At 38.5% G+C, this 17827-nt stretch overlaps 1 protein-coding gene and 1 pseudogene across 1 annotated transcript; one reads left to right on the top strand and one right to left on the bottom strand.

The window, feature by feature from the left end:
- Positions 1 to 1502: 1502 nt before the first annotated feature.
- On the top strand, positions 1503 to 3108 carry LOC111444030 (photosystem I reaction center subunit XI, chloroplastic). Its single transcript, XM_023081941.1, has 2 exons — positions 1503 to 1769; positions 2487 to 3108. Exons 1-2 carry the CDS (start codon positions 1608 to 1610, stop codon positions 2976 to 2978), a joined length of 654 nt encoding a protein of 217 aa, XP_022937709.1. The 5' UTR covers positions 1503 to 1607; the 3' UTR covers positions 2979 to 3108.
- LOC111444032 lies at positions 2998 to 15980 on the bottom strand (annotated as a pseudogene).
- Positions 15981 to 17827: the final 1847 nt, after the last annotated feature.

Here is a 17827-nt window from a genome sequence, read left to right on the forward strand (position 1 = left end):
TTTCTCTTCTGGGTTTCTCCTGAGTTTCTTCGGGATTTCTCTTCTGGGTTTCTCTTGGGTTTCTTCGGGATTTCCCTTCTGGGTTTCTCTTGAGTTTCTTCGGGATTTTCCTTCTGGGTTTCTCTTAAGTTTCTTCGAGATTTCCCTTCTGGGTTTCTCTTGGGTTTCTTCGGGATTTCCCTTCTGGGTTTCTCTTGAGTTTCTTCGGGATTTTCCTTCTGGGTTTCTCCTAAGTTTCTTCGAGATTTCCCTTCTGGGTTTCTCTTGGGTTTCTTCGGGATTTCCCTTCTGGGTTTCTCCTGAGTTTCTTCGGGATTTCCCTTCTGGGTTTCTCTTGGGATTTCCCTTTTGGGTTTCTGCTTAAGGTTTTTAAAACATGTCTGCTAGTGAAAGGATTCTACACCCTTATAAAGAATGGGTTTCTCTTGAGATATCCCTTTTGATTTTCTGCTTAAGGTTTTTAAAACATATCTGCTAGGAAAAGGTTTCTACACCCTTATAAAGAATGCTTCGTCCTTCTCCTGTGGGCTTGGACTGTTACAATGAGTTTCACATGCTGAGGTAGAACGTGAAACATATGATTGAGCAAAAGAGACTCACCATTATTAGGATGCATGATAATCATGCATGGAACTTATATAAAACAATGTATTAGAATGTTTGTAAAATGCATGCCATCGAGTATGAAGCAAAAGGGTATATTCCACTATCGTTGTTCGATGTTGATTTTGAGAGGAATAGTATACCCGTTGTTGAAATAAGCTATGATCATTTTGAAAATGAAAACTATAGAAGTAATAGACAAAAACTTAAAACTTGAAACAAATAAAGGCAACGCAATGTTACTTAACTAAAACACAGCCTTAGATACTGACAATTTATCGATATGTCCATTAACATTTCCATAACATTGAGATTCTTGACATTTTATTGTCATTTCCATTAAACCAATAATACTAATCTATCCGCCACAATTAATAAGTGATTGGAGGTCAATAATGGTATAACATTGTCCACTTTGAGCATAAGCTCTCGTGTCTTTACTTTGGGCTTCTCCAAACGACCCAAACCGATGGAGAGAGTATTCCTTGATTAAACCCATTATCATGCCCTAAATTAGCTGATGTAGGACTTTCATCCAACACCTCCCCTCGAACAAAGTACGCCTCCCCTTAATTGAGGCTCGATTATTTTCCATAACCTAAAATTGAAGAAGGTTTTCATCCTCTCACTCTAACGTCGACTTGATTTTTTAAAGTTTTATTTACTAACTTAAAGTTTAAGTAAAATATTAATTTGTAAAAAATCTATTTATTTATTTTTAAAACTTATATTCCAAAAACTTAGAAGTTATTGGAGACCTATTTAATTCGGATGGATATATTATTATAAATAAATAATTAAAAAAATATGGATAAGGGATAAGATTACGTGGCAAGTTCCATCCAATGAGAAGAGAGAGGGTTGATCAACCAAAGCCTCCCACAAATTTCCATGGCCACTAACAATAAACCAACACCCAAAGCCAAATCTAAAATCCTCACCTCATTCTTCTCCTTCTCTGCCATTGATCCTTTCACAAACCAAAGGCAGCAGAAGCAGCAGCCATGGCCAGTGCAACCTCCCCCATTGCCAGCCAGCTCAGTTCCGCCTTTACTTCATCGAACACTAGAGCTTTGATCGCTCCCAAAGGCCTCTCCGTCTCGCCGCTCCGACGCATACCTGCAAGAACACACTCCTTCACCATCAGAGCCATACAAGCTGATAAGGTAACCCAATGCATAATTCCCCTCTCTTTCAGCTTTCGAGATATATATACTGTACTATTTCAATGAATACAAACTTAAAGATCTCTACGAGTTGAGTAAGAATTTGTTGAGGATTGTTGGGAGAGGAGTCCCACGTCAGCTAATTAGTAGGACCTACATCTCCATTAGTATGAGGCATTTTGAGGAAGCCCATAGCAAAGCCACGAGAGCTTATGCTCAAAGTGGACAATATCATACCATTGTGGAGAGCGTGATTCCTAACATGGTATTAGAGCCATACTCTTAACTTAGCCATGTCAATAGAATCCTCAAATGTCAAACAAAGGGTGTACTTTGTTCGAGGGCTCCAGAGAAGGAGTCGAGCCTCGATTAAGAGGAGACTATTTGAGGGCTCCATAGGCCACAAGGGAGGCTCTATGGTGTACTTTGTTCGAGGGGAGTATTGTTGGGAGAGGAGTCCCACATCGGCTAATTAAGAGGTTGATTATGGGTTTATAAGCAAGGACTACGTCTCCATTGATATGAGGCTTTTTGGGGAAACCCAAAGCAAAGTCATGAGAGCTTAGGCTCAAAGTGGACAATCTCATACCATTGTGGAGAGTCGTTATTACTAGCCGAATTCAATCATTCGTAAAAAGTGTGTTGGCTTTTAAAAAAAATGTTATTCTTCTTTGAAGAACACTTCCACATGTTAATAACCTATTGAAACTGTTGCAGCCAACTTACCAAGTGATTCAGCCCATCAATGGAGACCCCTTCATTGGAAGCCTTGAGACTCCAGTAACCTCAAGCCCTCTGATAGCCTGGTACCTCTCAAACCTCCCAGCTTACAGGACAGCAGTCAGTCCATTGCTGAGGGGAATTGAAGTCGGTTTGGCACATGGTTTTTTTCTCGTCGGTCCGTTTGTTAAAGCTGGTCCTCTGAGGAACACAGCCTACGCCGGAGGAGCTGGCTCGCTGGCCGCTGGCGGCCTCATTGTCATTTTGAGCATCTGCTTGACAATGTATGGAGTTGCATCCTTCAATGAAGGAGAGCCATCCACTGCACCGTCGTTGACCTTGACCGGTCGGAAGAAGACCCCGGATCAGCTGCAAACAGCTGACGGGTGGGCAAAATTCTCTGGCGGGTTCTTCTTTGGCGGGATCTCCGGCGTGATCTGGGCGTACTTCCTCCTCTATGTCTTGGACCTTCCTTACTTCGTCAAGTAGATTTTGCATCATTTTTCTGTTTCTGCAATGCAACTTCCATGTCTGTGTTAAGGAAACATAAAATTGTATATTTCATTTCAAACCTCTTTGTTAGATCCTTTGTCATTGCATATTGATTTCCCTTTTGAAACTGTTGTGTTCTCATGTTCCATTTGTTTCTTCACAAACTATATAGCTTCAGTGGCTGCACTGTAAATTGGAGGGAGAACATTATCAGCATACTAGAAAGTGCTTTTAATTGAATTGCCTATGATAATTTTAGATCACATAAAACCAATTTTAAGCACTTTCTTCGAGACCACACGTAGAAAAGTTGTAACAGCCTAAGCCCACCGCTAGCAAATATTGTCCTCTTTGGGCTTTCCTTTTCGGTTTCTCCTCAAAGTTTTAAAACGCGTCTGTTAAGAAGAGGTTTCCACACCCTTATAAGGAATTCTTTGTTCCCCTCTCCAAGTGACGTGGGATCTCACAATCCAACACCTTAAGGGCCCAACGTCCTCGTTGGCACACCGCTTGGTGTCTAGCTTTGAGACCATTTGTAACAGCCTAAACCCACTGCTAGCAAATATTGTTCTTTTTGGGCTTTTCCCTTTTAGGCTTCCCCTCAAGGTTAAGGAGAGGTTTCCACACCTTTATAAGGAATTCTTTGCTCCCCTCTCCAACCGATGTGGGATCTCACAATCCAACACCTTAAGGGCCCAACGTCCTCGCTAGCACACCGTTCGGTGCCTGCCTCTGATACCATTTGTAACAGTCCAAGCCTACCACTAGCAGATATGTCCTCTTTGGGTTTTCCCTTTCGGGCTTCCCCTCAAGGTTTTAAAACGCGTCTGTTAGGGAGAGGTTTCCACACACTTATAAGGAATGCTTTGTTCCCCTCTCCAACCAATGTGGGATCTCACAAAAGTATTCTCAAAAGTCTACCATTGAATCTTACCATGCGTGACAACATTTGAAGGTGTAAACAATCCGTCTCCATTAAACGTGTCGTGTTTTAAATCTCTGTTGAGGTGGTTTGTAAGACTGAGCCATTGCGCATCGCCAATTCACTCTCTTTTCTTAATGGAAAATAGAGTAGTGAAAGTTCTGAATCATTTCACCAGGTAAGCTTTTGCAAACTAAGAAGCAAAATGTTAAAGACTTCGGCTTCTTCCAATGGATATTTGCCTTGTTTCCACCAACAATGCTACAGGATTCTAAGCAAAGCAGGGTAATTTTATGCATGAACATTCACATGTATCAGAATCTCTATCTCAGCTCACCAATAATCACCACAAGAACAATGACCCGAGTTAAAATGATGGAAACGATGAATATCTCGAACAATGATCTCCCTATCTAAAAGCTGAGATGTTAGCTTCATAAAGTTATGACAATCAGTACATACCCGAAGGTTCTTCATGATGCGGATTGGAATGCCAGAAGCCAAATTGATAATGCCATAAGCAACTGCAAGCTTTTCACTATGCCAACCAAGAAGCACTTCACCCTGTTCTTCTTCAACATCCTGCATCACCAATTTTACATCGCACGAGTACCCAATTTCCTTCAATCTTCCAATTAGCTTGTCCAGATATGCATATATCTGAGCGTGTTGAAGGTGCAATCGGTCTCCCGCAACGAAAGAGTGGACTTGGTTTTTCACATGAATCCAAGATTGGCCAGGTGTTTTGCTAATCCCTCTGTGTTGCATAGATCTTCTTGTTTTGGAAGCTTCTTCCCACTTTTGATTGCTGGAGCACATGTTTGATAGTAAAACATACGGCCCTTCATCTCGTGGTTCGAGTTTAAACAACTTCTCAGAAACCCAATTTCCCATTTCGATGTCCTTGTAAAGCCGACAAGACGATAGAAATGCCTTCCAAACTGCACTATGGTGTGATAAATCATTCTGGTAGATGAACTCTTTGACTTCATTCAAGCGTCCAGCTCGACCGTAAAGATCTACCATACAAGTGAAATGCTCAACCTTCGGCTCGATTGCATAAACATCTTTCATCATGTTAAAATATAGACGGCCTTCATCGAGCAGCCCTGCATGACTGCAAGCTGTTAAAACTCCTATAAAAGTAACCTCATTTGGTATGATTCCCTCATATCTCATCTGTTCAAACAGTCGAATGGCTTCCTTACCTTGACCGTGCAAAGCACATCCAGTAATCATGGAAGTCCATGTCACAACATTTAAGTAAGTCGTTTGCTCAAAAACTTGATGGGCACAATCCAAACTCCCACCTTTAGCGTACATGTCAATCATGGAGGAAGCCAGGTGAGCATCAAGCTGTTCCCCAGTTTTCTGAATATAAGCATGGATTTGACGTCCAAGCTCTAAAACGCCAGCATTAGAACACGCCGATATGATGCTTGCAATGGTAAATCTGTCCATCACAGCTCGTTCACGGACCATAGAAACAAAAGTTTGGAAGGAATCTTCATACTTGCCATTTTGAACATAACCAGACACTATTGAGCTCCGAGAAACAATTTCTGTCATCGTGTTGCTACATACAATGTTCGAATCTCGTCTCTTCCCAAAATTTGAAGGCATTTGACTGTATATAACCGATGCTTTTTCCAAATTTCCACACTTAATATACATATTTATCAATGAACTATTTACAAATCCATCATTATGCAACCCGAACCTGAAAATTCGGCCATGTACTTGTCTACCTAGCTCAATAATCAGTAAAGAAGAAACCACACTTAAAGCTATGGAAGAAGTAACTTCGTTAAACTCGGGTTCGTTCTTCACCATCTCATAAAGTAGCTCCATTGCTATATTTAGATACCCACCTTGCATTAGCCCACATATAATCGTATTCCAACTCGCTGTATCTCTGCAAGGCAAGTTTCTGAATAAATCAAGAGATTTGTTAACATCACAACTACGGACATACACACCAAGCATGATATTGTAACTAGCAGTACTCTTTTCTCTCATTGAATCAAACAATTTTGTGGCATAATCAAATGCATCAAACTTTGCATACAAATCAAGCATAGAATTCTCCAAGACAACATCTAAATTAACCCCACTTCTAAGAATCCATCCATGAATCCCCTTTCCCATTTGCAAATCACCAACTCTAGAACAAAGTTTAAGAACACAAGACAAAGTAAAATGATTTGGACAAACCCCTTCAACCAGCATTTCTCTAAACAGTTGCAATGCCCTTTCAGAACAATTTACTCTAGCAAAACCCGATATAAGTACCGTCCATGAAAGTACATCTCTGTGGGGCATTTCGTCGAACACTTTCTGTGCATCGTCTAATTTCTCAGATTTCACATAGGAACTCATAACCAACTTTCCTAAATACAAAATAGAACCATTTTTTACCATCTTGGCATGAAGGGTATTGGACGAATCATCATTTGAAGAGTGGTAGCGACATGATTTGAACAGCTGATGCTCAGACAAGTTGAATGGAATGATTTTTTGTGCCATGGAAACTTGAGAAACGGAATGGGTAAGTTTCAGAAAAGCAGTAGAAGCAAAGCCTCCGCTGCACGGATTCATCCATCTCATTTTACAACACCTTCTTCAACAATGTAGGTGAAAGAAAGTGATGATTCTTCCCCCAGCTTGTGTTTGGCGTCTGAGAAGATAGGATTTGAAACAGAGCATTACAGTGATGATGAAACCCAAAAACCAAACTCAAAACTCATCGCTGGCTGCCCATTTCAACCAACGGATCGTGTAAACCCTGAGACAAATGTATTTCAGAAATTAATTCCAAAATAATGGTTTTGGACAAAATACCCATTAATAATAATAATAATATTTTTAAACTTTCCATTTTCAATAATACACTTAAATTTAAAATAAAATCTAACCAACAAAATAAAAAATTTCTAAAACATTTTTAATTTATTTTTTAAAAATCAAATTTACTTTTACAGTTATATTCATGATTTTTCTAAGAGTAATATTAAAAAAATTTGTGAACTTTTTTTTATAAAATTTAAAAATATTAATATTATTTTAAAATTTTCATGAGTTATGTTTTAAACATAGTATTAAAAATATTTTTAAATTTTTTAAAAATTTTGGGATATTAATGAAACTCTTTTAAAAAAATATTTTTTAAACAAAATAGTAACGAATTCAAAATTAATACTAAAAATATTTATTATTATTATTATTTATTTATTATTATTATTATTATTTTGGAGAAAAAGTACAAAATTTACTAGTATTTTTAGTAATTTAACATTAAAAAAAAAAAAATTGTGCAACCTATCAATTTAACATGGAAGATAAAACTACAAATTTACCCTTTATTATTTAAGTTGAGCGATATCCAATTTTTTTAAATAATTAATTTCTTGAATTCACTCAAATTTATATTATTGATCTTGTTTAAGTTCGTTTTTGTAGAAAAATATTCAACACTTGTGTTTGTAACGTGGTTAAAAACTATCCATGAAAAAGACTAACTATAGAGTTAATATCGATATGTATATGTATTTCGTATGCTAGATCGATACACACAAAAAGGCCAAAATATTAGACTTCCCCAAGATATTGAACGAGAAACCAATTCAACAGGCTTGTCACCTGCCCGAACATCCAAGTTTTGATGTTCTTCGACCTCGAGTACAAAAAGCCTATACATGAATTTCTATTTAAACTATATAGTTAATATCAATACGTGTATATAGTTCGTATGCTAGATTGATACACATGAAAAGGCCAAAATATCAAACTTCCCCAAGATATCGAACGAGAGAAACCAATTCAACAGGCTTGTCACCTGCCCGAACATCCAAGTTTTGATGTTCTTCGACCTCGAGTACAAAAAGCCTATACATGAATTTCTATTTAAACTATATAGTTAATATCAATACGTGTATATAGTTCGTATGCTAGATTGATACACATGAAAAGGCCAAAATATCAAACTTCCCCAAGATATCGAACGAGAGAAACCAATTCAACAGGCTTGTCACCTGCCCGAACATCCAAGTTTTGATGTTCTTCGACCTCGAGTACAAAAAGCCTATACATGAATTTCTATTTAAACTATATAGTTAATATCAATACGTGTATATAGTTCGTATGCTAGATTGATACACATGAAAAGGCCAAAATATCAAACTTCCCCAAGATATCGAACGAGAGAAACCAATTCAACAGGCTTGTCACCTGCCCGAACATCCAAGTTTTGATGTTCTTCGACCTCGAGTACAAAAAGCCTATACATGAATTTCTATTTAAACTATATAGTTAATATCAATACGTGTATATAGTTCGTATGCTAGATTGATACACATGAAAAGGCCAAAATATCAAACTTCCCCAAGATATCGAACGAGAGAAACCAATTCAACAGGCTTGTCACCTGCCCGAACATCCAAGTTTTGATGTTCTTCGACCTCGAGTACAAAAAGCCTATACATGAATTTCTATTTAAACTATATAGTTAATATCAATACGTGTATATAGTTCGTATGCTAGATTGATACACATGAAAAGGCCAAAATATCAAACTTCCCCAAGATATCGAACGAGAGAAACCAATTCAACAGGCTTGTCACCTGCCCGAACATCCAAGTTTTGATGTTCTTCGACCTCGAGTACAAAAAGCCTATACATGAATTTCTATTTAAACTATATAGTTAATATCAATACGTGTATATAGTTCGTATGCTAGATTGATACACATGAAAAGGCCAAAATATCAAACTTCCCCAAGATATCGAACGAGAGAAACCAATTCAACAGGCTTGTCACCTGCCCGAACATCCAAGTTTTGATGTTCTTCGACCTCGAGTACAAAAAGCCTATACATGAATTTCTTTTTGAACTATATAGTTAATATCAATACGTGTATATAGTTCGTATGCTAGATTGATACACATGAAAAGGCCAAAATATCAAACTTCCCCAAGATATCGAACGAGAGAAACCAATTCAACAGGCTTGTCACCTGCCCGAACATCCAAGTTTTGATGTTCTTCGACCTCGAGTACAAAAAGCCTATACATGAATTTCTATTTAAACTATATAGTTAATATCAATACGTGTATATAGTTCGTATGCTAGATTGATACACATGAAAAGGCCAAAATATCAAACTTCCCCAAGATATCGAACGAGAGAAACCAATTCAACAGGCTTGTCACCTGCCCGAACATCCAAGTTTTGATGTTCTTCGACCTCGAGTACAAAAAGCCTATACATGAATTTCTATTTAAACTATATAGTTAATATCAATACGTGTATATAGTTCGTATGCTAGATTGATACACATGAAAAGGCCAAAATATCAAACTTCCCCAAGATATCGAACGAGAGAAACCAATTCAACAGGCTTGTCACCTGCCCGAACATCCAAGTTTTGATGTTCTTCGACCTCGAGTACAAAAAGCCTATACATGAATTTCTATTTAAACTATATAGTTAATATCAATACGTGTATATAGTTCGTATGCTAGATTGATACACATGAAAAGGCCAAAATATCAAACTTCCCCAAGATATCGAACGAGAGAAACCAATTCAACAGGCTCATCACCCACCTAAACATCCAAATTTTGATGCTCTTCAACCTCGAGTACAAGAAGACTATACATGACTTTCTTTTTGAACTATAGAGTTAATATTAGTACACGTGAAAAGCCCAAAATATTAAACTTCCCCAAGATATCAAACCAGAGAAACCAATTCAACAAGCTCATCACCTGCATGAACATCCAAGTTTTGATGCTTTTCGACCTCGAGCACAAAAAGACTATACATAAATTTCCTTTTGAACTATAGAGTTAATATTTGTACGTACATGTATACCATATGCTAGATCAATACACGAAAAGGCCAAAATAGCATACTTCCCCAAGATATCGAAGGAGAGAAACCAATTCAACAGGGTCGTCACCCTCTCTCCCCCACCCGCACCCCAAACATCTAAGTACTAATGTTCTTCGACCTCGAGCACAAAAAGACTAGACATGAATTTCCTTTTGAAACTATAGCGTTAATATCAGTATGTATACATATTCCGTAAGCTAAATCGATACACGAAAAGGCCAAAACATCCGACTTACCCAAACTAGTAAAAAAGAAAAGAAAAAAAAAAGTTGGAAAGAGTTACTATAAAAGAGACTTATAGAGGGGGGAAGAAATAGGAAGAGAAGGAGAAGCCAAGGAAGAGCAAGCCTCCAACAGTCGCAACAGTGCCTTGAGATATCTTTGATGCCAACAAGCTTCCACCAATCACAGCCATTGATGTACAAATTGAATGCCCCAATATGGCTCCCACAGCCACTCCAAGAGCATTTTTGTGTGTTGCTAGCTGCAATAGAGTGGATTTCAGGTTCGATAGTGTCGAGAAGATATTAGCCTCTTACTCACCTCTTCAACATCTAGAAAAAGGTCCTCTAAGTTAAGCTCTTTCGTAAAAGCACTATTAGGTAGTGGTTCCTCTCCTTTTCTCTTTCCCCCCGAACACAGAATTGATCTCGCCATCAGCTTGACTAAGAGTTCCTAATCGAAAAAGTAAACTGAACGTCGACTTGATGATGCAAGGAGAGGGTTCTGAAGGAATATCTTCTTGCCAAAGGAGAGGGGAACCGAGTGCCGAAAAAAACCAGTTTAGGTAAATATCTAATGCGCTCCCCGACATCTTGACTATTATTCAAAATCAAGGAAGTTCTTTCTTCCAAATCCTCCATCTTCATCTCTATACTTGTAAACATTCTGAATCTAGTCTGGTAGCTATTAGTTTTTTAGGCAAAATTGTTTAACGTGAACCTAAGAAAAGCACGTGTAAAGATCATGGACGAGTATTCAGAGTCCACATGTAATGGTTACACTCCGTTTGATAACCATTTGAACAAAAACCAAGCTTATAAACACACACTATTTTTACCCATCAAAGTTCAAATCGAGTTTCAAAAACTTATAAACACTAAAATGGTTATCAAACAAGGCCTCAGATTTTGAGTTTCAAAAGCTATTGGAAACCATGGATCAATCCAACTTCCATGGGAGTAAGAACTGGAAAATTGGAAACTAACCAGGACCAACTTGATGATGCCAAACAAACAAAACATACAATTAAAATGGAATAACTTACAGCGATTGTTGCTATCTGACTTCGATCTCCCCACTCGGCAAGAAACGTCAAAATAAACGACTGCAAAGCCAAAATGATCGCCAAAATAAGCTAAGGAATTACAAATATGAAATGTAACATGCATCTCAATCAGTGATAATAGTAAGCAGTTTGTGGACCTCCAAGAATATGGGAGTGCAAAATCGCAGAAAGAAGCGGCGGAAGGACGTCTTGGATTGTCCAGCTTCAAGCTTCTCCTCTACCTGAACACGTGATTAGAAATCAATTTCGAGAACAAGAGAATGCTAGGATCAAGGAGCCTGAATAAAGATTATAATCAATTGAATGGTATGAATTCACAATCCTGTAGAGAAATCCCATGTGTAGCTAAAATGGCCACATGCTTTCTTCAGAGACAACAAGATTAGAACAGACGAATTATCGATATATTTACTCATGCAAGGCGTAAAAGACAGGCAACAAGATTCGGTACGGTTCAGAGAATAAAAATTTACAAATCCAAATATCAAAATGGCAGATAGCAACTAACACTATGAAACATGAAATACTCTTATGAGTTGCGAGATCCCACGTCGGTTGGAGAGGGGAACAAAGAATTACATATAAGAGTGTGAAAATTTCTCTTTAGTATATACGTTTTAAAAACCGTGAGGCGGACGGCAATATGTAACAGGCTAAAGCGGACAATATCTGCTAGCGGTGGGCTTAGGGGTATCAGAGCTAGACACACTGGGCCTCCAAGGAGGTGGATTGTGAGATCCCACATCGGTTGGAGAGGGGAACAAAGCATTCTTTGTAAGGGTGTAGAAACCTCTCTCTAGTAGACATGTTTTAAAAACCGTAAGGTTGACGGCAATACTAACAGGCCAAAGTGGACATATCTACTAGTAGTGGACTTGAGCTGTTACAAATGGTATCAAAGCCAGACTAGCTGGGCATCCAAGGGGGTGGATTGTCAAATCTCACATCAGTTGGAGTGGGAAACAAAGTATTCCTTATAAGGGTGTGGAAACCTCTCCATGGTAGTCGCATTTTAAAAATCGTGAAGCGGACGACAATATGTAACAGGCAAAGGCAGACAATATCTACTAGCAGTGGGCTTAGGCTCTTACATGAATATCTGATATGATAGAACAATTATAATAGTCCACTTTAGTAGGTTCTCCATACTCTTCATGGGTAAAGAGATATGATACAAGAAGTATAGCTCTATACTCTTCCTGGTATAGAGATATGATACAAGGAGTATATCTCTATACTCATATCATCTTCATGCCATAGATCATGAATCACCAAATATTTTACACAAAGTTCAATAGAAACACCAAAAAAAAACTTCAAGAATCAGAAATAAAAGTGCAGACAAAAATCCAAACAAAATAAAGGGAAAACAACCATCAAACTGCAAAAGGTGTGGAAGATATCATACTTCTTCCATTTCCTTTTTCGTGGAAGATTTTGAATCCGATTTGAATCTCCAAGCAATGTAAAGTAACCGCAATCCAAAAAATGCATACAGAACTGCAGAGATATAGCAGTACTTGAAAATTCTTTCATTTTTTTAAATAATAATAACATCTATAATGACGAACAATCATAAGTTTAAATTTCTTTTATTATTATTATTATTGTTTAATTACCATAAAATGGTAATAAGCCACCTGCAACATTATTATTTTTTAAATATTCCAATTATAATACACACACACATATATATACAAAAATAGTTTTCTTTTCTTTTATTTTAAAAACAACCAAAACTCCTATTACTCTTCCAAAGGTTAATTTGTTTCAGTCATAACTTCTTCATTTTAGCTTCAATCTGAGTGATTCAATAGGTGTTGGAATCGTTATTCCAAGCTCTACACTATGGACACTTGAAACGTTAAAACCTACAAATAGTAAGAAACAAAAGTGTAAAATACTATGCACGTACCTGTAGCAGCATTGTTGGTATGTTTCCTCGATATCAAATTTGGCACGATCCTACCTAAACCAGTTGATAGTACCTAATGGGCATGGAAACAGTTCTACTCTTATTCACCGGAGAAAGAAACGTGACGTGCAGTTGTAATGAGTTCAAATAACACATACAGAATCATACTATGAAAATGAAGAATCTATTCGACTTACTGTCATTACAATCAGAGCAGTGAGCGCACCAGATAAAACAATGGACTTGGGGTGGCGCATAGCCATAAGTGCAGCTATTATAAACGTCTCGTCTCCAATCTACACACAATCATTCCAGAAAAGTTAAAATAATTGAACTTGAACAGGCAAGAAGTTAGGTTCAAAACATTCATTTCCCATCTCGAGTCTTTTCAGTTCATGTTGATAACTCTAGAATCAATTACACCAACCTCACTGACAATTATCATGGACAAACTTGCAAAGAACGCGTCGAAGACTCCAAGGCCAATGGAGTCCAGGTCAAGATTAAGATCTTTTGAGTCCACACCATCCTTATTTGCAAGATCTTTTGAGTCCACACCATCCTTATTTGCAGCAACCGTATCGGCATTGCTCAAGGAAATCTAATGAGGAAATACAGACGAGTATAACGTCATGAAAGAACTGAAACTAGAATTTAAAGAAGAAAAGAAAAGAGTTCCACAAGATGCTCCAAACAAGGCAAGAAAATCATTACTCAAAAGAACAGCTAAAACAAAAAATGAGCAAATAACTAGTTACTACTAAAGTACCCTAATTTCTGGATCAGAAAACATGCCTGTTATATAGCTTTTTAAAACAAAGAATAGCAGAAAAAAGAATTTCAGATGTTTTCTTAGTAGTTCTGTCAAACCTTACTACTTCATATTGAACTAATAAATGCGTTTTAAGAATTAACTTATTAAAGCATATTAAAGTTTCAAGTTCTTAACATAGCTAAAAAAAATGTAACAACCCAAACCTAGGCCCAAACTCACCACTATCAAATATTGTCCTCTTTGGGCTTTCCCTTTCGGACTTCTCCTCAAGGTTTTAAAACGCGTTTTTCAGAGTTATGCAGCAAAACTGGTACTCATCTAGATACTATCCTCTTTGGGCTTTTCCTTTCGAACTTCTCCTCAAGGTTTTTGGGCCTTCCTTCCTGAGTTTCTCCATTACATGTTGGCCAGGGAGAGGTTTCCACATCTTTATAAGGAATGCTACGTTCCCCTCTCCAACCGATGTGGTATCTCACAATCCACCCCACTTGGGGACCAGTGTCCTCGCTGGCACACCGTTTGATTTCTAGCTCTGATACCATTTTAACAGCCCAAACCCACCACTAGCAGATATTGTCCGTTTTGGCCCGTTACATATCGTTGTCAGCCCTATGATTTTAAAACGTGTCTATTAGGGAGAGGTTTCCACACCCTTATAAAGAATGCTTCGTTCTCCTCTCCAACTGACATCGGACCTTATGAAAAAAATTTCAAACAGCCTTTAAATTAAAACCTACATTCTGAAAACTCTTCCTATAGGCTCCTAAAATATCATAAACCCAAAGTCAGGTGACCTTCTTCAAGTCTCCAAAACAAAACCAGCGACACCAATTGAATCAATACATGCCAGTTCCAATGGTATTAGCTAGAGGGTACATAATATATCAACCCATCTTCCACACAGCCACCTGGAATTTCATCGTTTCCCCTTTTCATACACGAACAGGTAGCAAAAAGTTCTGAACTCTCAACAATTAAAATCCCCAATAGTTAGTTCCATTACAATGTACAATGAACCCATAAGCCCCCCCTCCTCCTAGTTAGGAATGTGGATCTCCACAATGATATGATATTGTCCACTTTGAGCATAAACTCTCGTGGTTTTGTTTTTGGGCTTCCCCAAAAGGCCTCATACCAATAGAAACGTATTCCTTACTAATAAACCCGTGATCATTCCCTAAATTACAATGTGGGACTCCCTCCCAACAATCCTTAACAATCCTCCCCTCGAACAAAGTACACCATAGAGCCTCTCCTGAAGCCTATGGAGCTCTCGAGCAGCCTCCCCTTAATTGAGGCTCGACTCCTTTCTCTGGAGCCCTCAAACAAAGTAAACCCTTTGTTCGACACTTGAGTCACTTTTGACTACACTTTCGAGGGTTCCAACTTCTATGTTCGACATTTGAGGATTCTATTGACATAGCTAAGTTAAGGGTATGACTCTGATACCATGATAGGAATCCGGATCTCCACAATGATATGATATTGTCCACTTTGAGCATAAGCTCTCATGGTTTTGTTTTCGGGCTTCCCCAAGATGCCTCATACCAATAGAGATATATTCCTTACTTACAAACCCATGATCATTCTCTAAATTACAATGTGAGACTCCCTCCCAACAATCCTCGACAATCCTCAACAATCCTCGACACTCCCACCATGGCCACCACCACAGCACCGGAGTCCTCACCAAAAATTTCACATGCATCATAAAATATCTTCATCCAAAGCAAAAACAAGAAAGATAACGAATCGCACTCACCTTACTCCGTCGACCGAGATCTCTAGGTCCATCCAACTCCACTTTCTCAACTTCCGCAGAAAAACCCTAAAAAACCCCAACACATTACAAAATCAAACCCATAAGAACTCCATAGACACAGAAAAAAGGTAGAGAAATGCCAGATTAATACCTGAACGGAGGCAAACACAGAAACCAGAAGAAGAAGGAGGAGAAAAGGAGAGAAAGAGAGCTTCCGAATAGGATTTGAACGCAAACCCATTGAAGAAGAACGGATAAGTAGTAGATGGAATTTGTGATTCTGGGAATCGAAATCGGAGAATGATGTTAAGATGGTGGAATCTCCCTCGATTGAAAATAAGAACAGATCGGCATTGGATTGCTGCCAATTGTAGACCAAGAAGGATATCTTTCTTACAAGCTAGAGCTCCACCATAGCCAACAAAACCAGGAAGCTTTTTATTTTATTGTTCATTTTTTTTTTCCAGAGTATTATTATTATTTTGATAAATATTCTGACCGGGGTTATATAAAGTGTGAAATAAAATAATGAATTTATTATAAATTAGGGATGTTGATTGGTCGCGCTTGACATGCCACGAATCCTCTTGAGACATAGGGGTGGCTTCGGGAACGTGGACACAAGTGGTGCATGGCTGTCGTCAGCTCGTGCCGTAAGGTGTTGGGTTAAGTCCCACAACGAGTGCAACCCTCGTGTTTAGTTGCCAATCGTTGAAGTTGGAACTCTGAGCAGACTGCCGGTGATAAACCGAAGGAAGGTGAGGATGACGTCAAGTCATCATGGCCCTTATGCCTTTGGGTGACACACGTGCTACAATAGTCAGGTTCCGATTGTAATAAGACTTAATTTAATCGTTTAACACAATCAACCTAACTATAAATTTTTTTGAGTTGGATTGGTTCAAGTGGTTGGAGTCGTTTTGTGATGTCCCACATTGGTTGGAGAGTAGAACAAAACACCCTTTATAGGGGTATGGAAACCTTCCCCTAGCATACGCGTTTTAAAGCTTTGAGGGGAATCTCGAAAGGGAAAGCTCAAAGAGGACAATATCTACTAGCGGTGGATCTAGGGCGTTACATTCCACGACTCATGAACGTATGCGGCTACCTTCGGGTGTTGAAAAACTCATTGATTCCCGATACCGAGCTACTAAAGAAGGTAGACCTTCAGTGTCACCTTGAGGGAAGCCCATCGTTTTCCCAAACTTAGCACACTTTTGGTGGTAGCCATTCTGCTTGGATTGACACATTGTAATAATAGTAAAATATGCAATAAATCACAATAATAATTTCAAAATTGAATAGAAAATAGTTAGAAATTATAATACATTAATTTTTATAGTGATTCGGTCAAGCTCGAGTATTTCACTCTCTAAGCGTGTCTTGAGAATTTGAATAAGCACTTTCTCGACTGTTTTCATGATTTAGAGTAAAACCACCGCACTACGAGTTCAAGAGCAAACTCAATTCTTTCCATGTGATGTCCCACATTCGTTAAGGAGGAGAATAAAACACCTTTTATAAAGGTGTGGAAACCTTCCCCTAGCATACGCGTTTTAAAGTCTTGAGGGAAAGCCCGAAAGGGTAAGCCCAAAGAGGACAATATCAGCTAGCGGTGGATCTAGGGCGTTACAAATGGTATCAGAGCCAGACTCTGGACGTTGTACCAGCCTTCTTATTGTTCCCCGAAGGGGGGTAGACACGAGGTGGTGTGCCAGTATAAGAACGCTAGGCCCCAAAGGGGGTGGATTTGGTGGGGTCCCACATCGATTAGAGAAAGGAACGAGTGCGTTTTAAAGCCTTGAGGGAAAGCCCTAAAGGGAAAGCCCAAAGAAGACAATATCTGCTAGCGTGGATCTGGGGCGTGTTTTAAAGCCTTGAGGGGAAGCCCGAAAGGGAAAGCCCAAAAAAGACAATATCTGCTAGCGGTGAATCTGGGGCGTTACATTCCACGACTTATAATCAAATATCAAGAACTTTTGCTAAAATAACGTATAAACGTGCATCCACCCACTCTCTTTTAGGTTTATGTGGCTACTTTCAGGTGTTGAAAAACTCATTGATTCCCGATACCGAGCTACTAAAGGAGGTAGACCTTCAGTGTCACCTTGAGGGAAGCCCATCGTTTTCCCAAACTTAGCATACTTTCGGTGGTAGCCATTATGCTTCGATTGGCACGTTATAGTAATAGAAAAAAAATGTCGTAAGTCGGGGGCAGCCATATCGTAAGGCTATTACCTAAACGTCAATAAATTTATTATTTATTATTTTTAAAAAGATTAAAAAAAAAAA

Source organism: Cucurbita moschata, unplaced genomic scaffold (genome assembly GCF_002738365.1).
Source record: "Cucurbita moschata cultivar Rifu unplaced genomic scaffold, Cmos_1.0 Cmo_Scf00006, whole genome shotgun sequence".
In the NCBI taxonomy this organism is placed as follows: Eukaryota; Viridiplantae; Streptophyta; class Magnoliopsida; order Cucurbitales; family Cucurbitaceae; genus Cucurbita; species Cucurbita moschata.

Bases quoted from the DNA above. Each gene is read 5' to 3' on its own strand.
- LOC111444030 (XM_023081941.1), top strand. From the start codon at position 1,608: ATGGCCAGTGCAACCTCCCCCATTGCCAGCCAGCTCAGTTCCGCCTTT. The intron at 1,770-2,486 runs GTAACCCAATGC...AAACTGTTGCAG, and splicing joins GAGCCATACAAGCTGATAAG to CCAACTTACCAAGTGATTCA.